Source organism: Garra rufa, chromosome 13 (assembly GCF_049309525.1).
Source record: "Garra rufa chromosome 13, GarRuf1.0, whole genome shotgun sequence".
Taxonomy (NCBI): domain Eukaryota; kingdom Metazoa; phylum Chordata; class Actinopteri; order Cypriniformes; family Cyprinidae; genus Garra; species Garra rufa.
Window position 1 is genome coordinate 33314651 of NC_133373.1, and position 22078 is coordinate 33336728.

The 22078-nt window shown below is 41.2% G+C and overlaps 1 protein-coding gene across 1 annotated transcript in view; it reads right to left on the bottom strand.

Moving 5' to 3' along the window:
* Window positions 1-13733, bottom strand: part of hivep2a (HIVEP zinc finger 2a) — a 26909-nt gene extending 13176 nt beyond the window's left edge. Inside the window, exons 1-6 of the mRNA XM_073852778.1 lie at window positions 8615-13733; window positions 8140-8291; window positions 6472-6647; window positions 5737-5838; window positions 1727-2652; window positions 4-139 (exon numbers count right to left, since the gene is read on the bottom strand). Coding sequence (XP_073708879.1) covers window positions 4-139; window positions 1727-2652; window positions 5737-5838; window positions 6472-6647; window positions 8140-8291; window positions 8615-13471 — 6349 coding nt within the window. The 5' untranslated portion in view covers window positions 13472-13733. The remainder of the gene's footprint in view (window positions 1-3; window positions 140-1726; window positions 2653-5736; window positions 5839-6471; window positions 6648-8139; window positions 8292-8614) is intronic.
* Window positions 13734-22078: the final 8345 nt, after the last annotated feature.

The window sequence follows — 22078 nt, forward strand, 5'->3', positions numbered from 1 at the left end:
CGCCAATGGGTATCATGGAGAACGGAGTGCGGATCTGTTGCTGGGAGTGCAGGGGAAGATGGCTAAATAATCCCTGGTGGACACTGGGGGTGTCTGCGTTGCGAGCATCCCCTTGAAGATGAGATGTCTTTCGCTGGTCCTAAACAGTTAGAAGATATGGTTAATTTAAACAACATATTCCTGGAAAATCTTTAAGGATTAAAAAAATCTCTGTGAAGCTAAATTCACCTTAGGTTATAAGATTAGCAAAGAATTCTTGAAATGCTTTTCTGTTATTCTGCTTATCTGGGGCTTGTTTCACAGTTATTTAAACTGGACCTCTTGGAAAGTTTGGAAAATTTAACAAGACCGCAAAGAACAAAAACAACAGTTGCCAGTAAAAAAGGGCCAAGTTTACATAATAGACGTCGTTCATTTATCTTATTATCCCCCTAGCTCCATGGTAACAAGCCAGGTAGCAGTGAAATGAATTGCTATACTGTGTATACTGTATGGGCACTGCAGTTTTCCATTTTCTCCAGGGAGTTCTTAATCAGCTACAGTAGTATACAGTATAAATAGAAATGCTCCATCCTGTTGTATGACGCAATTTGTTTGTTAGAGACATTACAGGGATAGTTCACCTAAAAAATGAAAATGACCCCATGATTTACTTTTTTCTTTTCTTTCAGACAAATCTAACTGGAGTTATATTAAAAAAAAAGTCCTGGCTCTTCCAAGCTTTATAAATGGCAGTGAATGGGTGTTATTTTACAATAGTCCAAAAGAAGTCCAATAAAGCCCATCCATCCATCCATCATAAAAAGTACTCCACATGGCTCTGGAGGGTGAATAAAGGCTTCCTGAAGTGAATCAATACGTCTTTGTAAGAAAAATTTCCATATTTAAAACTTTATAAACAGTAATCTCTAGCCTCCTCTAACTATCTTATGCATGTACATGAGAAGTCTTTTATACAAAAAAGTACAATGAATGGCGACTGTAAAAAGCAAAAGCCGAATCCCGGACATTTTGGGTGATTTAGAAATCCCAGCCGACTAGATTTTTTTAGGTCCAAAAAGTGGACATGTCTGGGGAAAAGAGGATGATGGTCACCCTTATCCTATGTCATTCGCTGGAACGGCGTTCTATTAGGAATATGTGTACAACAGTTAACGGAAGCTAGAGATTATTATTTATAAAGTTTTAAATATATATATGTTTCTATATATATATATGTTTCTTAAAAAATGCATTGATTCGCTTCAGGAGGCCTTTTTCTCACCTCCTGAACCTTGTGGGACACTTTTTATGATGGATGAATGCTCTTTATTAGATTTCTTTTGGACTATTAAAAAAAAAAAATCACACTAATTCACTGCCATTATAAAGCTTGGAAGAGCCAGGACATTTTTTTTATAGTACTGAAAGAAGAAAGTCATATACACAGGATGCCTTGAGGGTGAGTAAATCATGGGGTAATTTTCATTTTTGCATAAACCATCCTTTAACTGACTACCCCTGCAATTTACTTGTCCACACCTGTCCGCACTGCAATTGTATACTTGAGTTTTGCATACTTCATTAATGATCCAACATACTGTACTGTATACTGGCTATTGCCTTTCCTCTGGCATATTGCTCTTATCATTCCTCACTTTGAACAGCAATTACTTTTTATCCCTTAACTCACCAAATTTGGAGAGATAAAGTTTTAACTGTTTTTGAGGCAAATATAATAACTTACCACCTCCAGGTCTGCATGGCTTTTGGTCTTTTGGCTTAATGATATCATCTCTGCATGTGGGCTGGGGCTGTGCGCCCATGGGCCGCTTTGATAGTGGAGACCCCTCCTGGGGGACACAGGTCTGATCATGCCCCTGCGGCTTCTGGGAGAAAGTCTGCCCGAGAGATCCCTTCCTGGGGATGTCGGTCGTCCTGTCAGGGAGATGGGAGAAAGATGTCCTCTTGGAGAAAGGTCCCTCCTCGGTGACAAATCCCTTCTATAAACATCCCGCCTGGGGGAGATATGCCTAAGGGGAGATGCTTCTCGCCTTGGTGACAAACGGCCGCGTGGGGAGAGGTCCCTTCGAGGGGACAAATATCGCCTAGAGGAAGGTGAATTTTCTCGCAGAGGGGAGGAATCACAACCAGGTGAGGACAGACGGGAGCAGGAGAAGTCAAAGGAGGATGAGCTGTGTTCCGGAGAGAGAGCCAGGTCTTCATCCATAGAGCTAGGCACATCCAGTCTGTTTTTGTGATCTTCACCCAGAGCCCCTTGAAGGAGCTTCTGGTATTCAGCCATTTGGGCCTCACCAGCTTTCTCACTGGGTGCCATGAGTTGGGTGATCTGAATACTGGGCAGACTAGTGAAATAAGTGAAGAGAGGCTGCTTGGAGACGGAGGCCAGAGGCTCTGGTATGGATTCCTGTGAAGCGGCGACTGCCGTGATGGAGTGCGAGGGGATGGCACATGGCTGTGGGCTTGTGCTTCGGGACCGTGTCTTCGGAGTTGAATCACCATCGTACTCGTCATCGTCATCCTCATCTTCATCGACTTCATCTCCATCCTCTTCTGCACCCTCGGAGTCATCGGCATCAGAGAACTGGTGCTCTGCCATTATCTCTGACATGCCAATCTTTTCTGATGGTCTTTGGACCTCCTCAGTGGTGTCTGGAAAAACAAGAACAATAACACATTTTCTCAAATGACTTTCACAGGTTAATCAACATTGTTTGAGGTGTTTTAAAGTCCACATTAAATAAAAATGAAAGTTTTGGCTTTCAGTATGAATATTTTAGCCTTAAGGTTATCTGTAAGCTAGTGTATTTTTTAACCCCCTGGGGCCGACGGTCACGCCGGTGTGACCAACCTACTTTTTTTAAGATCAGCGCAAAAGACACTAAAAATGCTCTGTCGGTTTAAGTCATACACATTAGAGATATACATCAATGGAAACTGTAAAGCGTGTACTTTTATTTGGGCACACTCAAAAGAACAGCAGAAAGTTGTGTTTTTTTATTTAGAATAAAGAAAACAAACAGGGTGATTTCTGTTTTCTCTGTCTCCGTGAACTGCTTTTAGAAATGCGTCACTTATATCATTCAAACACGGTGAATATTTAGCACACAAACATAAAAGTGGTATCTACTGAAAGCTTGAGATTTATGCTTTTAAACAAAGTAAGTTTTATCAAAAACAAATAATCTGTGATAAATTAATCTATATGAAACCAAGGAGATGTCTAGTCTATCCAGTTCCAACTAATTATCTCTAATGTGACCGCGCCCACTATCGCGAAATCTTTTGCCATGCAAATTAGCCATGTGCTACTAGCGCTGCAAGGACCGGAGTATCTGTACGCGAGGAAACTCCCACATCACCGAAACAAAGCAACATGACTTCAAGTTCATCTTGGTTACAGTTTGTTACTGAATGAAGACATGCTGTGAGGAATAAGACTTATATGTACCTCAATCCTAAGAAGGACGCGATGCGACGCAAACCCAGCAGGAGGAGACATTTACATGAGTAAGTCTTACTTTCATTTTCCTACTAGCTTTCGCTGTTATTTACTTTGACAAAACATGTACACATTTTACTAGTTAGACTTATTCCAAACTAAAATTCCTGACTTTATCAAATGAAACATTATGAAGTACGTTTGATTGCATTGCATCTCTTACAATGGCAGGATATTTATAATGTTCTAGAAAGACGATGTGATTATGACTGTGAGATGCATTTATGACGATATCTTTATGAATGTAGAATCATACTTTATTTATTTATTTTATTGTATAACAGTGTAAAAGTAATATGAGTGCTTACACTGAATGTGTGTTTACATCACGTTTATTAGTAATATAGTGCTAAACGATAATTATTAGTTTCTTAGATATTACATGTCCTTTTTTTTTTTACATTAGTACAAATTCTAGAGTATAGACTGTATTCTGACAGATGATCCTGATATGATTTTTGGTTTGTTTTGTTTTTGTAGTGATCTCAAACCTGCTCAAAAGATGAATCCTGCCCTCTTTCCCTTGAGTCCCTTCAAACTGTTTTCCTCTCAGAGCACTAGAAACTTGAGATGTTCAACTACACTGATATTCTAGTGTAAAACAAGTTTTTGACTTTTTTTGTATTTTTTTAAGGGCACACAAAATAGCAGGTAAGATTTGTTTCATTTGTTGAACAGAATTCAGAAGAAGTTTTCAGAAATGCCACAAAGTCTGTGCACATCTGTGTGGTAAGATGAGGGAGCTCAATAATGTGTCTTGGACCTTCATTATGTATGTTTTGGTTATACAGTGATAGTAAATAAAATAAAAATATACTAAAACTCCATTCTCTGAATCTTCTCACATTGTTTCAGTCATCATTGATGGGGCCATTAGGGAGGGCCCTTTTGTCTTTCAGGTGTGAATTGCTAAATATTCATGGGCCATTGCCACACCTATGAATAATCCCTTTCGATCACAAAACATGTTTTATAAAATTTAAATCAATATATTGTTTTCTCTGAACGAGTGAACGAGATGATTTTCACATCATTTGGTTGAAAAAATTCTAGCCTACGACATCCAATTATCTAAAGTGTTGTAAAGAAATGTCCTGTATGTGCTTCATGGCCTTATTTCAGTGACTTCAAAACTTTAGATTTTCAATAACCACGCATAAACATAGTTTTCTCAAAAACACAAACATGCACATTAATGTTGCTTGCATATTATTGTAGCCCAATATGTGCTGATTACAATGTAATCTGACTTTAACCATTCATATGTTTTTAAGATACTGAAAAAAGCACAAATGTCAGGGCATGTCAAAACTTCTTCAGGGCCCCAAAACACCTCAGGCCCCAGGGGGTTAAACCAATGACAAAATTTGCATTTACAAGATATAAGCATTTAAACCTCTTGCCTCTAACTTCCACTAATATGGATCAACGATTTTGATGACATCACCCTGCACTTCAACTTCTCATTAAACTTTCTGTCCAATCAAATGCTCTCTAGAATCTGAAGCACCCGCACCCTACGCTATAAATACATGCTTAAGTTGCGACTGAAATTGGTCACTCGTTCGTAGTTAATTAATTAGTATTTTCTGTATGGTGAAAAGCACGTAGTGCACTATTATAGGGGACAGGAAATAATTTAAACAGTGTAAATATGTTTTCTGTTGGAGCGAAAGAAGTCTGGTTTTGCGCTGTTTCACAAAGCGGTCTAGAGACACGATAACATGAAGCGTATCATATGCACGAGTCGGCGCAGACCATTAAATTTATCAGACCCATTTGAATTCTACACAGAATGGTATATTTTATAGCTACATGGATGAGATTGTGGTTGCAATATGCTGTCAAATGCAGCTTTACTGAGCTCAATGGCTCTAGCCCAAGCTGTGATATGAACGAAACGCTACTAGCTATTAGCTACTAGCCATATCTGCTATTTTAAAAAGGGGGCGAGACTGCAGCCCCAACTTCCTGTTTCAGTTGAAATTACATCCACACATAGAATAACGCTGCGTATTTCAAAGCACTCCAGATGGACTAGAAAGGTTACTGGGTTTCGTTGCCTTACTTTGATAGAACATGTAAAATTATTTTTTTTATTAAAAAAATACTTTATTTTAACCTGCAGTAGAAGGTTTCTGTTTTTAGTTCTTCTGTACTGGTACTACTACCATTTGCCAACATATTGCAATATTGGCTCCACTCAATAAAAGAATGCAGAATCTGAATCATACCTGGTTCTTCTGCTTCCGCCTCATCCACAGATGTCACTGACACTCCAAGCTCTAAGCACTTTTTCATGTGAGCTTTTGACTTCATGTGTTTCGTAAGGTTTCCTGAAAACAGATGTTAAAGTGTTTGAATTGCTTGCATTGGCATGCCCAAAATGATGTCTAACCTGCAATTTATTCTGATTAAATAGTACAGAGATCTTCTGTTGTTCAGCAAGGTAGAAACAAATGGTTTTTAAAGGGGACATCGGATGCCCATTTGATATGACTCTTCAGAATATTCATGAAACTTCTGTAACATACTTTGATTAAAATTCCTCAGTGGTTGTGTAAAACAACACCTTTTTAATCTCGTCAAAAACAGCTCTGTTCACAACAACCCGTTTCGGTGCATGGCTCTTTAAATGATAATGAGCTACTGTTTACCCCACCCCTCTCTTCCGTGGGGCATGTCAACAAAGGACGTGAATACATCCATATATACAGCTCGGAGGTGGTCTTATTCAAATAGCTAGCTATTTACGTTGAAAACGGCTACAAATTGAAACAGCTTGCTGGATGACAGTTTCCGGAAGCCCATAATGACCTGGCTGCGTGTTTTCTTTTTAGCTTTTCTGAGCTGGCAGACTAAAGTCAAAAGAAGTTAAAAAAGTTAAAACTTTAATCCGATGTCTTCTTTATGGTTTCATTCAAATTATAAAATGTTTTTGGTTATTGGAAATGGATGAGTAAACCCACCTTTTGTTTTAAAAGCAAAGTTGCAGAACTTGCAGACATATGGCCTGACATCTGTGTGTGTGCGAATATGTTTCTTCAGCATGCTTGGCTTTTTACAGCGGATCCCACACTCCTCACAGATGTACTTTCCCCGGCCTCGGCCACGCACATAAACATAGTCTTCATTGGATTTGTACCTGAAATAAAAACAAGGCAAGGGTTATTAACATTATTGGAATGTATCAAATACATTGGTTAATGTTAGTGGGGAATGAAATCACATACATCAAAAAGCTCACATTATATATTTTCAAGGCATGGTTTTATTGTATGTTTTAAACTAAAACATTTTCACAGCTGTATCAATTTAAGTTTTTTTCCCCTGCACAGGAATTATATAGATCACCCAATGATATATATACTAGGGCCGGGACTTGATTAAAAAATTTAATCTAATTAATTAGAGGCTTTGTAATTAATTAATCGAAATTAATCGCATTTTAATCGCATGTAAATATTTGACCTGAGAACAGTGAGAATTAAGATTTTTACATGGATTTTTAGTATACCATTGAATAATGACTGAATACATAAGCTTAAGCAACAAAATATTGTTTATTTTTGTTCAACCAAGTCCAACAGACCAGTGCAAGATTGCCATTATGTGTAACAAGAGGCACGTTCTTTAACCAGTCTTTCATTCCGAGAACTCTTGTGTTTGCTTAATTATGCATTTAAACATTAATGACCAAACACCAAACCTATCATTATAAATGTTGCTGCACATGGAATATAAGGCGTTTAACATTTAAAAAATAGTTTTTATCAGGTTACACACTGATTATTTATCACTCAAACCCCTTTCTCTACCTGTCCGTTGGTCGCGTATATCCTCCATGTTTGTAGTTTTTTAACACTTTTTATGCGTGTTTGTAGTTCTAATCGAATCCTCGTTCAGGGCGCAGTGTGTTGCGGGCAATATTAACAGTTAAGAGTGTGCATTGATCGTTAAGTAGTAGACCATCCGGGAATCTATGGAATACTTTTTAAACATACTACGATTTGGGACATACAATACTATTTAGGACGGACGCAGCTTCTTTGGTATAAGTTCTTTGGCTTGTCTGAACTCTAGTTTGTGCTCCAGTATAATCGGTCCGCCGAATCTCATCCTGTGAGAAACGTTCCACGGTGCAAAACTTAGTGCGATTAAAATGCGTTAAAAAAATTTAACGCGTTATTTTTGTGTAATTAATTAATCTAAATTAACGCGTTAAAGTCCCGGCCCTAATATATACATCAGGGTTCCTCAAATGTTGCCCTGGAAGGCCAATGCCTTGCAGAGTTTAGCTTCAACTCTAATCGAACTCACCAGAGCAAGCTCATCAAGGTCTTCAGAATCTCTAGAAAATCACAGATAGGTGAGTTTGATCAGGGGTTTGAGCTAAACTCTGCATGGCAGTGGCCCTCCAGGACCAGATTTGAGGAACCCATTACAAATGCCATGTTGTTGTATACATTCCAGGCACTGTTCAACTGATTTTAGCATCATTAAATGAATTTGTATGTTTTCCTCAGCTCATAATATTTGTTTCCCAGCAGTAGTAAACTTTTAATTGCATTTTAGAAAAGGGGAAGTACCATCTTGTATAAAGAGCACTACGTTATGTGTTCAAAAATAACACATACCCTCCTTCAAAGATTTTGATGCGAGTGGGTTCAGTCTGCTTTGAAGAAGCTTCTTTCTCTCCATGGTCCTCTTTTCCCCTGTCTCTTGAGCTGATTCCCTTCATTTTCTTCCCAAACTTTCCAACATCCAACGGTATAAGCTCTGGCTTTAACTAGAAATGTAAACAGAAAAGAAAAAATGTGTCTATATATATTTTATTAATAAACTACAGTAGTCAACATTTGAAGTAGATCAAAAATGTTTAGCAAAGTTGTCCTAAGGCAAGAACAGGTATTGTTTTGGCTTTAGGACAACTTTGAAGGCTTTTGATCCACTTCAAATGCTGACTACTATATTAATCTGCAATGCTATAAAATATTTTTTTGATTAAAAAAATGGAATTGAATTTATATTGTTACTTGTTAATAATTTTCTTTTCAATTAAATTCGAATTTTAAAGTGTTCTTTTGTATTATTAGAAGAAGTCTGGACTACCTGCTCAAACTTCTGTTTCCACCGGAGGGACGAAACAAGTTTTCCAGTGCCAGGTTGATACATAGCAGCCATTGTATACATCTCTGTGTTCTTCCTTTGTTTGGACCGAAGAAGTGCCAAGGTGGCCTTGGTGCTGAGGTTGAGTGGGTTTGGGTTGTAAGAGCTGACGCACCAAGAACCATACACAGAGGTTAAGGGAGTCGTTTGTGCATAATTTGGCTTGGTATAATTTAGGAAGCACCAGCTGACACTGGTTGGTGTGCGAAGACTTGGGAATTGAAAAAACTGATGGACATCTGCCAAGTCAGTGAGCAAGAGAGTACTACCAACATTTCCACCACCCTGGTTGGCAGCTAGCTGCACCAGCATGTTAACTGGGAACTTGTTACCCATGTTCTGCTTAGATTCTTCTTGAGTATCACTGGAGGAGATTACGGATTGTGGGCTTGAGCTTGCCTCTGGGGTAGACTCATCTACATCAAGCTCTTCTGGGGAATCTGCTCTGCTAGCCAAGTTTGTAATAATTTGCAAGGGTGGAATGAAGTTATCTTTCGGTGGCACATCAGGTAAACGAGGTGTAGATGGGTACCCAAGGAATTTGGATGACAAGAAATCAACGGGTGGAGATGAGGACATTCTCTCTTGTTCATCTATAGAGTCATCTCTCTTTGAAAATTCAGGTTTGTGGGACTTATCTTTCGGTGCACTGGAATTGCTCAACTCAACTGCACTAAGCTCTTTTACTATCTGGCCATACATCTTTTCTTCCTTGACCCGTTTCTGTTGTTTGGTTTCAATAAAAAGCTCAAGACTGCTAGCTGGCGACAACATTCTCTTACTCCCTCCGATACTAGAGGAAGCGTCTGTAGTAGAGATAGTTCCTGACGTCAAAGATAAAGGAATTCCTGTATTAAGGCTCCCAGGTAAATATTCAGGTACTTTCCATATTGGAATATTTAAGGACCCTTCTGAATGTCCTAGTATTTTAGATAAATTGATGCCAACTTGCTGCTTTGATGCAGTGCCTGTTAGTGAAACAGTCGACGCATTGTCTGTGCATAAAACTCTGATAGAAGTTGTGCTCTGAGATTGAGTGACAAGGATTTGTGAAACACTTGTATACATAACACTACCATAAGATGGCACATTTGTCTGGATCCTGACCGGTACCAGCATTCCAGGGAGTGATGGTTGTGAACCTACATTTTGAGTAGCAAAGATAGGCTGAACTTGTTGTAAGAAGCTTGTAGTCAGCACTTTAGATGACAAGACCCCGAGTTGCTGTGGGGAGGCTCTTGAGGGATATGGATAGTTGTGACTTGCCCCGTCAGTTTTGGAGTCTGTTTGCACCTGAATTTGATGAGGAGGTTGGTATGGTTTTTGTAGCATGGGCTGTACATTTGGCTGTTTGATATGTAGCTTCTGTAACTGTTGTGACTGGAATGCCAGGTGCTGCTTGTTTCTTTGTGTTGATTCAGGATGCCAGAGCATTGGTTGAAATGGCAAGAAAGGTGAGGATGGCAGGTTGCTCTGAAGTGAAGAGTGCTGAATCATATCCTGGGTCATGTGCTCATGCACTGAATGCTCACTGTCTGATGAAAGCTGTGCAGGCAAACGAGGAGGATTCTGGAAATGATCCTCAGATAGACTGTCCTCACTGATGCTCTGTTGCAGCAAGTGATGTGATCCAAAAACCGACTGTGTACCTCTTCTGGGTCTTGCCAAGTCACTAGTTACACAATAGGATGTACCAATTTGAGAAACATGGTCAGAATGCTCTTGTTTGATATTTAACTCTGAGATTGGTTCTTGAACCACTACTTCAGGATAGACACTGAGAGATGCCTGTCTAACAAGGTAACCTCGTCTACGCTCCTTCATAGCTGAAGCACTTGCATAAACTTCTCCTTGTCTTGAACCGGTCGAAAGACTTCCATAATCAAAGGATTTGCTACGTATTTCTGGTACTTCAGTGGGTAAAGCACAGGGGGCCTGCTCTGATGATGAGCGTCGCATTTCTCTTTGATGATGGCCTGGTATGGACAGAGAATGGCCACTGCCTGGAACGGTTAAGAACTCAGACTGCTTAGCAAAGTCATCTTGTTTAGTTGGGGATACAGATTTGATGTTTTCCTCTCTGTCAAAAGACATTGAAAAACTTGAGCTGTGAGATAAGTTACTTTCTTGACTAGGGCTTCTTGAAAGGCTAGTACAAGTGGACTCAAAGCTTGACTCCCCAGAAGAGTGCTCCATATCTGCAAGACGCAGACGTTTCTTCTTTGGGGGCAGCTTCTCTGCGGGAAGCTGGGACAATGTTTCACTCCTTTGAGGCCACTGAAATTCCTCAACATGTTTCTCTGGTTCTTTTACTGGTAATTCAGGTTCTTTTTCTGGTTTGTCAGGCTCTTCTGTAACTCGTATTTCAGGCACTTGAATGTTGGGTTGTCGTACAAGTTTGTGGGGTATATGATACAATGGGTTTGAAGAGAAAGACCCATGTTCTCCGTCACCCTGCTGCTGATGTTCCATGCTTTCCGATCTATGATGAGAATCAGGGCTCTGCACATCATCAATGATTTCTGAGTCTGATTGCTCAGAAAGATGTCCAGCATGCTTATCCGGCTGATAAAATGGATGTTCAATTGATTCGGTCTTCTCAAATGAGTTTGGCCTGCTCAGCGAATTGGTATGTTGAATGACAGATATTACATTACCGGCAGTCTTCGTGTCTGAATCCTGAACAAGTACAATGTCCTCTGGAGTCATACATGAGCCCCTGTCAAAACTGTCTGATGGGCTGTGTGCTCGAAACATCGATCCTTTACTAGCAGGAGCAGCCTTTGCAGAATCTTGACTTCCTTGTCTTAGGTCATAATCCCCTGTCATTTCAGTAGAGCCACTTCGACTGCTATCATCTTGTCCGAGGCAGTCTTCCTCTTCACCCACACTCTTTTTCATGCGCCGTTTTCTTGTGGTAAACTCTGTCATTCCCACCTTTGTACCGTATGAAGCGTATGCTGTGCGTACTTCTGGGCAAGCCATCTCTGACCCAGAGCCTTTAAATTCTGGCATCAAAGGCACTCTCTCTCCCATTTTCAAACTTGAGTTCAGACCTGCGATTTTCCCGTAGTTCTCCGATTCTCCGTGACCTTCTTGGGCAGAGTGTTCAAAGGCGGCCTGCCTCCTTAACCTTTTTAGACCCGCAGCTCCACCGTAAAAGACGTCATCTTGGGTCATCATCTCGTCAAACGAGTGACTCCCTCTTAGACTTGGTGGGACATTGAGGTTGGTTGGGGAAGGTGTTGGCATTGAGTTGCTTCTAATAAGTGGCCCTGAATCAGAAGGTGCTTCCAGAAGACCTGTGGTAGTTTGGCAAGAGCCGGCGTGATAATGCTTTGGGTCACATCCAGCAATTAATTGTGATTCTCCACAATCACTTTGATAAAATACGTGACCCTCTGATATCTTGCCCATGGCCAGCTCCTGCATGGCACTAGACTTGTTGATATTAGTGTCTTGACTAGCAATAGCTACCATCCCAATTGATTGTCTAGATCTGGAGTTGGTTCTGTGGTACCAAGTTCTTCCAAACATTATCTCTTCATATGTCTTTACATTGGTGTTGGGTGGACTGATCTGCTGTTCGGCACTCTCAGAGCGGGAAAAATAACCAGAATCCGTGCTACCTTTGCTGTGGGGGCTCAAGAGATTTTGAGACTGCTCAGAATCCTGGTCCTTTTTCTCAGTGAGTCTTAAGGCAAGTCTCTGTTTAACCGTATGAGACTCATCTCCTCTGCCCATCTGTCCACCGATAACCGAACCTTTAATGTCTGTAAACTGGGGACACTCTGTGGCAGGTGATGGTACCCCTTGTTTTGAAACAATTAAGATAGGCACTTTCATAGATGCCACCGACAGTTCCTCTGCTGGATCTGCATACGCTGGTCCCCTTTCCATCGGGCTCTTGTCAGACTCGAAGGACATCTGCGGGCTACGTTTTTCAGGGAACATCGCACCTTCCGCAGTTTCTTCATCAGTGTCAGTGCTTTGTTCGCCATCAGAGTGTGCCTCTGCTTCCCCAACTGAAGATGCTTGATCAGTGTCTGTACGAGTTGCGAACTCAGAGAATGGAACCAGTCCTGCTTTGATAGCATGAGCATGAGATTTTCGATGTTTATACAAATTGCTCTTGGTTTTGAATGAGAAACCACATGGAACACAGGGATAAGGACGCTCCCCTGTGTGGGACCGGATGTGTTTTTTAAGCACGCTGGGTTTAGCACATGCCCTGCCACAGTAGTGACATATGTACTTTCCTGGCTTCTTGGGTTTTTGTTCCTTCTTATGACTTTCATCTGGCTGCTCGGGTCCAGATTGGGAAAACTGGCCAAAACCAGCTGGAGACTTCTGACGGGGAAATACTCCATGAGAGCGGGAGTGCACAGGAAACATATCATCTGGTGGCAGAGATTGCATTTGACCAGAGAAAGACCAGGCATGAGCCTCTAACCCAGGTTGTGGCTTTGTACCTCCAAGGAAAGGCTCCTGCGGATATGAATGTGGCAACTGGTAGGAGTAAGGCCGAGGGAAGACCTGTTGAAACTGGCTTTCTTGTGATGAGTGTGTCACTGCAGATGACATCAGCTTTCCAGAGCTAAATTTTTGAGCGGAGCAAGCAAGGCTTGTCCCACTCGTAAGACTTTGCTCACGATGCATGTGTCTTTTAACATCTCCATCTGCGAAGGTACCTCTTTTCGTTCCAGCAGAGGGCTCAGAGACCCATTTTCTTTGTAAGGGGTTCTTTTCCCGTTGCTCCTTGGTGCATTTTTGGCCAACAGCAGGTTCATGTGCCTCCATTTTTCTTAGTACTTCAATGGGGTTTCTTAAGAGGTTTGCTAAATTTCATTCATGTAAGCTGTCATCCCAGATGATTTACTTAAGTGACTCCTAAATAAAAGGTCCTTCCACTTCCATAGTTCAAGTTGTGCTCCACTTTAAAACGTAAATGATGTCCCTCTTTGACAGTCAGGCCAGTATCTTTCCATCACTCATTTCAACAGTCCATTCACTTTTTGTTTCATCCAAGCTTGTTCCTCTTCTGTTCAATGTCCTCTGATGTTTCAGTATCTATATGGGAGAAAAAATAAAATCGATTTAAGCATTCTTTACTCTTCTACAAGTAAGGAAATACTACATTCTTAACATCACTACCATAAGATTTTAAAAGCTGATGTCTAAAAAAAATACTCAGCTGTCTAAACAAAACAGTATGGCAGTTGATCATGTGACTCTGTTGCTCATCATACTTCAACTACAGCTTGCTTTCTTGTTTTATTTCTTTCAGTTTGATATCTCGGCAGCTGCACAGCTGTGTACTTCTCGCCTAGCAAGTGTGTCAAGAGTTTTCAATGAACTGATGCAGAGGAGCTACCACCTCCCTCTGCTCATGAGTCATCATTAACAACCTTGCCCACTCATTTACTAAAGAGACACAAACATATAAAAATAGCCCAAGGAATGCAAATGACATTCGACGTAGTGTGTGTGGGTGTTTAAAGGGCAAATTCTAAGCGTTTTCTTCCTTAAGAGTTTTGTGTTTTTCTACACTTACATTAACTAAGCATTAACACTGTGAAAGACAAAGGTGGGAGCATTACAGACCAAAATATAGCCTTAAGGTACAGTATGTACTCAAAGCAATAAATAGAACATGAGCATGTTTGTAAAGGGAAGGTACTGAACACATTCTCTGTGCGATGTATATCTTAATCTCAGGCTCGTTCTGATTGCAACAGACAGCACTGCCTGAGTATGAGTGAGGAAACTGTGTGACGCTGGTGTCTGGAAGGCGATGTGAGCACTAAAAATAGCAGGGCAGAAAAACCACTGGTATTTATAGCACTTGAAACATTAACTTTTGGTTCATTTTGTTTTCATAATTCTTCCATGCCTGACACAGGAAAATATGTGTTCACAAACCAAGACAAACTCCCCAGCTGCTGCTGCACTAAAGCAGCAATTTTAAATGTACAACAGCATTGTCAGGCAATGTTTCCTATAGCAACACGCACAACAAACTTTGCCTAATTCTGTAAATTATACAAAAGAACCACAATGTGGTTTCAGGATACCTCTGATACTAGTAATAAAGAACATTGTTTTTTCCTGCAGCGGGTATTATAGGCTGCTGTCACTTTAAGACCTACTGCACAGATCCAATATATTGACAACGTATTGACTGATTTCTCCCAAGCACTTTATTTTCTCACTCACGCATGTTTCTTTATTACCCTCGTGTGTTGAGAAATTTAAGTAGTACTGTGCTGTGCCGATATTTAAACCTACTGCGATACAAACAATATACTGTAGCGAAATCTGTACTGTTATAGTACTGTTAGTAGCAAACTTTGTACTGTTGCTGCGATGCATCTTTTTATACCATCCAGCCCTATTGCTAATGCTTTTCCCTGCTTTTTTCTTGCCTTTTATGACATGATGGGTTTATGGGTTGTGAGATACTGCATCAACTGAATGAATTGCATAATCTATGTTTTTAAGGGAGGTTAAAAATACTTTGAATCACATTTTTAAGAGGCAAATGGATGTGCTTACAATTTGAGAGCGCATGTGTGGGACACACTGTGAAGAGGATAAGAGCAGTACCTCCATTCACAGCAAATCCATCAGAATTTGGAATAGAAAGTCATATTACATAAACCAAAAGAGATTACAAGAATCTCATATGACATCAAGTCCCTGTGCTCTCTGCCACTGTTACAGAGTGAATCTATTCTAGAAGCATGTACAGTTCTACATTCACATAGCTCAAAACATATTTTTCAACCAGCCCATGCTAGATGGTTATGAAACTTGTTTATGCCCAAATATTATTGTGATCCTTGCATGGCTGAGATCAGTATGCTGTTGTCTACTGTCCCACTCATCTTCCTGCCCCATTTCACCATACAAAGTGTAGGAGGTTCTTAGCCTGGGGCCACAGCAAGGCCTCCATGCTGGATGCACAATAGCGCTACAATAAAGAACATAAAAACTTTTATGAGGATGCTTGCTCATGAATAAAAATACACCACCTAATCTAACGCAATGGATTATGCATTTTACAGTTCTGCTGTCAGATTCCAGTGAGAGGATTAACCGCAGTCTTCTCAAAGTCTGTTTGTCAATGAATGCTGCACGGTGCAGCAGTCCTAAAAGGATTTGGAGCAGCATTATGTCACATTCTAAGCCATTTGGATATCCTTTTCACTTGAAGGGAGACTCCCTGTCTTTTTAAAGTGCTATCACATTTAAAGCCATTATGCGGTGGAAATGCCTAATCCCCCCGAAGTTCACCGCAGGACACCGCAAACAAATAAATTATAAATGAACACCTAAATAAAGAAAAAAATAAAAGCAGACCTGGAAAAAAGTTTTTTTTGCCAAAGTATGTTCTTGAAATATTCTGAGTCATGCTCTTTAACACTGATTATCAGCTGCCTGCCAAAGTTACAGGGTTATAGCAATAAACAAGTAGGGTAATTCAGTCAAGCTTGTCCATTTACCACTCCCCACTTTTTAAAGGGAAGGTTTTGCCATCCAAAGCCGCTTACGGTGTGATCTGCAACTTCTGCTCAAAAATAATCAGGTGATATGTATGTGACTATAGTTTGCATACTTAAACTAATGGACTCTTTTGGAGGCAGACAGTGTTACTAGATCATGTAGCTCACTGAGGTGCACCTGGGCACACCGGGCGGTATGTTCCAGAGATTGGGTTCCACCTTTTGTCTACTCCCTCATGACATCACAGCCATGATGCTGGGGAGGTACACAAGCCAGATCTCATTTCCCTGAGTCCAAGTGGCACAATTTTTTGTCCTTTGTAGGACAGACACTGAATAATTCAACAGGCTGCTAATTGTTTCAATTCAGTGGTTATAGAGGTTATAGTGACAAATTCCTTCCTGGTCAATCCCACAAACTTTATTTTGCCGTCATGCATCTAAAATTTGCTTACACCTTGCTTGGTCGTCTCAAGATGAGCTCTACTGTCATAAGGGAATTTCAAGTGTGCACAAATACCACTACTCCTGCAGAGAAGGAGAGGTTGCTGAGTTGATTTTCCACTGCCCTTGTTCCAGCTATCCCAACTCATTAGTGATGGAGGCAACTTTTACTACTCCAACTGGCTTTATCATCTGGCACAGAGCAGATGAGAACAAGTCTGAAAATAGACTGAAGTAAGGATACCACAATAAAGTCTTCCGTTTTAAAGGAACTGGCACATGTCTATTGAAAGCAATTATTCAAGCAACCACGACTGTATGTGGGAAGGATCTCAATAGCTGTTCTTTTATTCAGATTCCTCTAACTACCTGAAGGGAAATTTCGTAGACAATCCTGAATTATGTCCCACTAATGCTATCCTCACATTACCTTTCCCTTCACTCGTCAGGACTTTTGTCTTCGCAGTTTATCTCGGCTCCCCACAAGATTCACCTTTTGCTCATCCAGCAACTTTTACGGTCTGATTTTGGTCTGTGTTAGCAGGACTGGAGGATGTATCACCTGAAATGTGTGTGAGTCAGCCCCCTGGAGTGTCATACTGACTCCTCATTAGGAATCCAAAGTTGAATCTTGGGCAGACGACTCATCCAGCTCCACATGCACATGCCGGGTGAGAGGCCAGTGCAGAGACACAGGCCTGCTAAAATCATGTCCAGATGGTCAGCGGAGGGGAGTTCTGCACATCGGCAATATCACAATCACATTCCAAGGACACCGGACTTCCCGAACGCACTGTTCAACACTAAGCCTTCGGAAATGAGGAAATAGGGCGATCGATGGAAGTTCATGAAAAGACAGCCGTACTTGCGGTTCAGACGGATAAACCGGTCTTTCAAAGCTATACAGAGGAGAGGAAAAAGCCATTAAAGCAGAGAGGAAGTATTTTTAACACTCTGTACAGGAGAGCCTAAGCATTTATGTGTGCGCTGGAGAGAGAAAGCATGCGTGGGAAGCATCTACAGCCATCTCGAGACGGGGTGAGGAGAGTGGGTGACTGTTCCTGTGTGGGAGGAGAAGGCATGAATACCATGCAGGGTTATGGTGTTGATGAATTGCGTTATGAAAGGGGCTTCAGTTACACAACCCAGCCCATCCAATTCCCTGTCTGTGTGGGCCGAGAGGGATGGCAGAGCTGCTGTGATCCGCGCGCAGCCGGAAACGAGGTGCATACAACCCTTCAAGACATTTGGTCGAATGCGTAATTATCTAGCAGCTGTGATGCCAGCGACTCAGCGAGAGCGAGAGAGTGAATGTACCGGAAAAATCAAGCATCAACAGACTCACATTCATGGAAATGATGGGCAATTCTTTCATAAGGACAATATTGCGGCATAAAGAAGAGGGAGAAAACGCTCGCTCACTGATTAGTTTTGAGATACGGCAGCGGAAAGGACACATTATCCATTAGCTTGTCATTATAATCATATCAATGGTGATTATTTAAATAACATCATCTGTCCAGACGGCTGCTCTCTCAACAAATTGCTATGCGCTAAAATTTGACTGGGCCTTGACATCAGCCATTAAATAAGACATTAGCACTGCCTCAGTTTGGGAAACGTTGCGATTTATCTTGATGAACAGTAACGGCGGTTAAGAAAGTGCCCGGTTATTATGTCCACCGTTTTGAAAAAGCCACCAACCATGTGCAGGCGTCTGATTAGTCTCGCGTAGCCGGACGGCAGAAGGTCTGGGAACCTTGGGTGCTTTGAATGGCCAAGGCCCGCCCAAGAGGCCATATGACTGACAGGTAAAGCCACCAATCACGTTTTGTTTAGTGCCGCGTCATGTTTAGCGGCATGAAAATGTCGTTACAATAACAGACCCATGTTTAAAACTCTGACATATTTTAGGGTGTGTTCACACTTGTCCGGACCAAAAAGGAACTTGTTCTGGTCTGTTTAGCGTTCACACTGGCATTCACACTGGCATTTTTGACAGCGAACCTAAAGATACTGAACCTAAAGGCATAGTGATACGTTCACAACCTTTTTGGTAAGATTGAATGATGTATACTTTGTGACGGAACTCACCGAACACTCCAAACAAAAGGTGCGTTCGAATTAAAGCGGCGCTGCGTGTGTATTACATCAAGCATTTGGTCCATTTTGCATTCATTTATCATTCGAACCGCACCAGATTTCGTTTGGAAGCAGACCGAGACCCATCTTTTTAGCGGTCTCAGTCTGCTTGTTTGGTGTGCACCAGCATTCGGATGGCAGCATTCACACTTACTCAAATGAACCGCACTATCAGAGCACTTGCACCAGGGTTCGTTTTTATCGAACCAAACATGGCAAGTGTGCACAGATTCTATGCCACGAACTTTACATTTTTCACAAACTTTTGAAAATCCAGCGTTTAGTTGATCCTGACGCCTAAACGCTCGTCATCACAGTTGTAAACACAACAGCCAGAGGTCACATGACTGACAGGTAAAGCAACCAATCATGTTTCGTTTTGTGCCACGTCATGTTTAGGGGCATGGAAATGTTGCCACAATAACAGAACGCGACACACGTCTCCTGGAGTTTCCGATGACGACTTAGAAACTCTTGAAGTGTTTCCAGATAAGTGTGCCTTATGCATCAGATGTTTAGCCAACGTTCTCTGGGTGTGATGTCTGAGGCTGAGACTTGGGACTGATGGGACACCCTGAGTGAACCTATTCTATCTCTCTTCTTTTCTCTCTCTCTCTCTCTCCCTCGCAGAAGAGGTCTACATTGGGACAGTACCACGATCGGAGTGCCACTGTGGGTGTCGGGTCAAAAGGCAGTGCCTGCTGATAGAAAACACAACAGCTATTAAGGAGAGAATAAATCCCTTTCAACATGAGGTCATGTCTAATTTAACTGCCACTCTGAAAGCCCAAGCACTTTCCCTCAGCATGAGATACTGTTACCAATCAAATAAGTGACTGGACCGGCCACTAGAGAAAAGGGGGGCCTGGAAGGAAAAATGCACCCCGATCTGGGATAGAGGTCTGGCCCGGGTCTCTGAGGCACACCAGCGGTCCAATATGAGGCAGAGCAGCGTAATTACAGGATGGCACGATAATTGAAAACGGCAGAGATGAAAACATTCTCTGTGAATAACCCGCTCCCAAAACAAGGGCTGCATATTTGTGGACTGGTGCAATGCAGGAAAACGTCATGGAAGTAAATAGGGAAAAGATCATCAGTAGCATGTATAGGTCATTAGATGGATTTATGATGCATTCCTGGAGGTGGTGTTTAAAAACATGCCCGCCTTGCGGACTGTGGGAAGGAGGTGTGTGATTTGACACTAAATCTTACTGTAGGTGCCACTGCTTAGATTGCTTAGCGAAGCGCCAACAATCCTAGGGTTTTTTCAGACTCCACAGCTGTATCTGTTTTAATGTACATGTTTCCATTTAGCCTTGGCTTAAACACAGAACACTGCCCTATGGAAGGAAAGACTGGGATAAAAAAAGTGAAAAACAGGGCTTCATGTTGGTCTTAATTGTCTATGGAAAGACTGTCATATTTTCCACCGGGTAAGCTTGAAACCATTACAAGCTAGCCTTCATTAAATTTTCCACAACATTTTGCAGAAATGTCAGGAAGCAGCTGTGGAGGTACTGATTAATTGTCTTTCTTACTGGTTCCCCACTTACAACACTATGCTTCATTGAAATTATATCCTTGTTTTTTTCACTTCCTCTCACCTACATTAGAACCTCATGAGGTTGACTGAACCATGTATAAAAATGTAAAACCTGTGGCCACTTGTTGACATTTAAATTCACAGAACCCAAGGGGAAATGATTGACTCCAAAAGAAGGTCTTAGTTTGGCTCTGCTATAAAAGGGGTTTGGATGCAGCTTGGATCTTGTAGACTAACACATGTCTACCCTTCAGCCACATGAAGGTTTCCCCACAAAAGAAGGTGTTGCACAGGAATAGGCAAAGCTAGTGGAACAGTATAGCTCATAAGGATTTCCACTGCCAAAATTCTATAAAGAGAAGGTGCAAAACAAGAGGGAGAGCATCTGGAGGTTGTGATCCCGAGTGGAAGAGTTGAAACATCTGCCACAAGTGTGCCCTGGCCTTCTAGAGAAGAACAAATAAATGGCTCTAGTCACTATCCAAGGTTAAAAGCTTAAGCACTGGTGGGCGAGCATGCAAGTGGGACGTTTGGCTGCCACCACTCCGAGCACCATTGAAAATAAACCCTGTCACTGTTCACGGCTCAGGCTTTGAAGCACAGGCATTTGTGGCATCCGCAAACATGTCATTGAACTGTGGAACATATTCAATGGTCAGATCTTTGCTTTGCTGTAGGGGCCTAAAGGCTGGAATACAGTACACTTTGTGACTTTTGCCCAGAGTTTTGGCCCGATTTGGACCAAGTCTGGATGCTTTAGCTGTTAAAAGTCAGAGCCAGTCTGCTGTTTTTGGGCAGTCGAAGTTGACAGATTTTCACAGAAAATTGCATCAGACTCAGGTTGGAGGATATCAGTCATGTCGTGCATCTTCCAGCAACAAAACCGATGTTTCTGTGCAAGTTCGTGTTCAGAATGACTAGAAAGTCTAATAGTGTATGATCCTCAGTTATTTAGTGTACAATGCCCAGTTTTTCTCTGCAATCTTTTACAAAGTCTGCAGTACAATGCCTATAGTTTTAAAATCTGTAGTGTATTCCAGTCCAATCCAAGACACTCATGTATTTTTTTCTTGAGTCGCAAAGAAATTACGCTTTTTTAAATAAAACATTTCAGGATTATTCTCTATTTAGTGGACATCAATGGTGCTCAATAGATTAAAGGTTAAAAATGCAGTTTCAAAGGACTCTAAACAATTCCAAGCCGAGGAATAAGGGTCTTATCTGGCAAAACGATCTATGACTTATACACTTTTTAACCACAAATACTCGTCTTGTCTAGCTCTGCGATGCGTACTCTGTGCACTCTGGTTCAATACAGTTAGGGTATATCGAAAAACTCCCATCTCTTTTTCTCCTCCAACATCAATATCACCCTACTTCGCTGCAGAAGTACCAACCCAGTGTTTACAAAGTAAACATGCAAAGAAGGTCAAACATCCTTTACAAAAAAATAATTAAAGAAATTTGAGGAGAAAATGAATGTCTTTCACAGAGTAGCATGTGCATTGCAGAGCTAGACAAGATGAGCATTTGAGGTTAAAAAGTATATAAATTGTCTTTTTTTTTTTTTTTTTTAGAAAATAACGGATCATTTCGCTACATAAGACCCTTATTCCTCGGCTAGGATCGTTTAGAGCCCTTTGAAGTTACACTGAAACTGCATTTTTAACGTTCAATCAATTGAGTACGACCGAAGTCCTCTATATGGAGAAAAATCCTGTAATGTTTTCCTCAAAAAACTTAATTTCTTTGTGACTGAAGAAGGAAAGA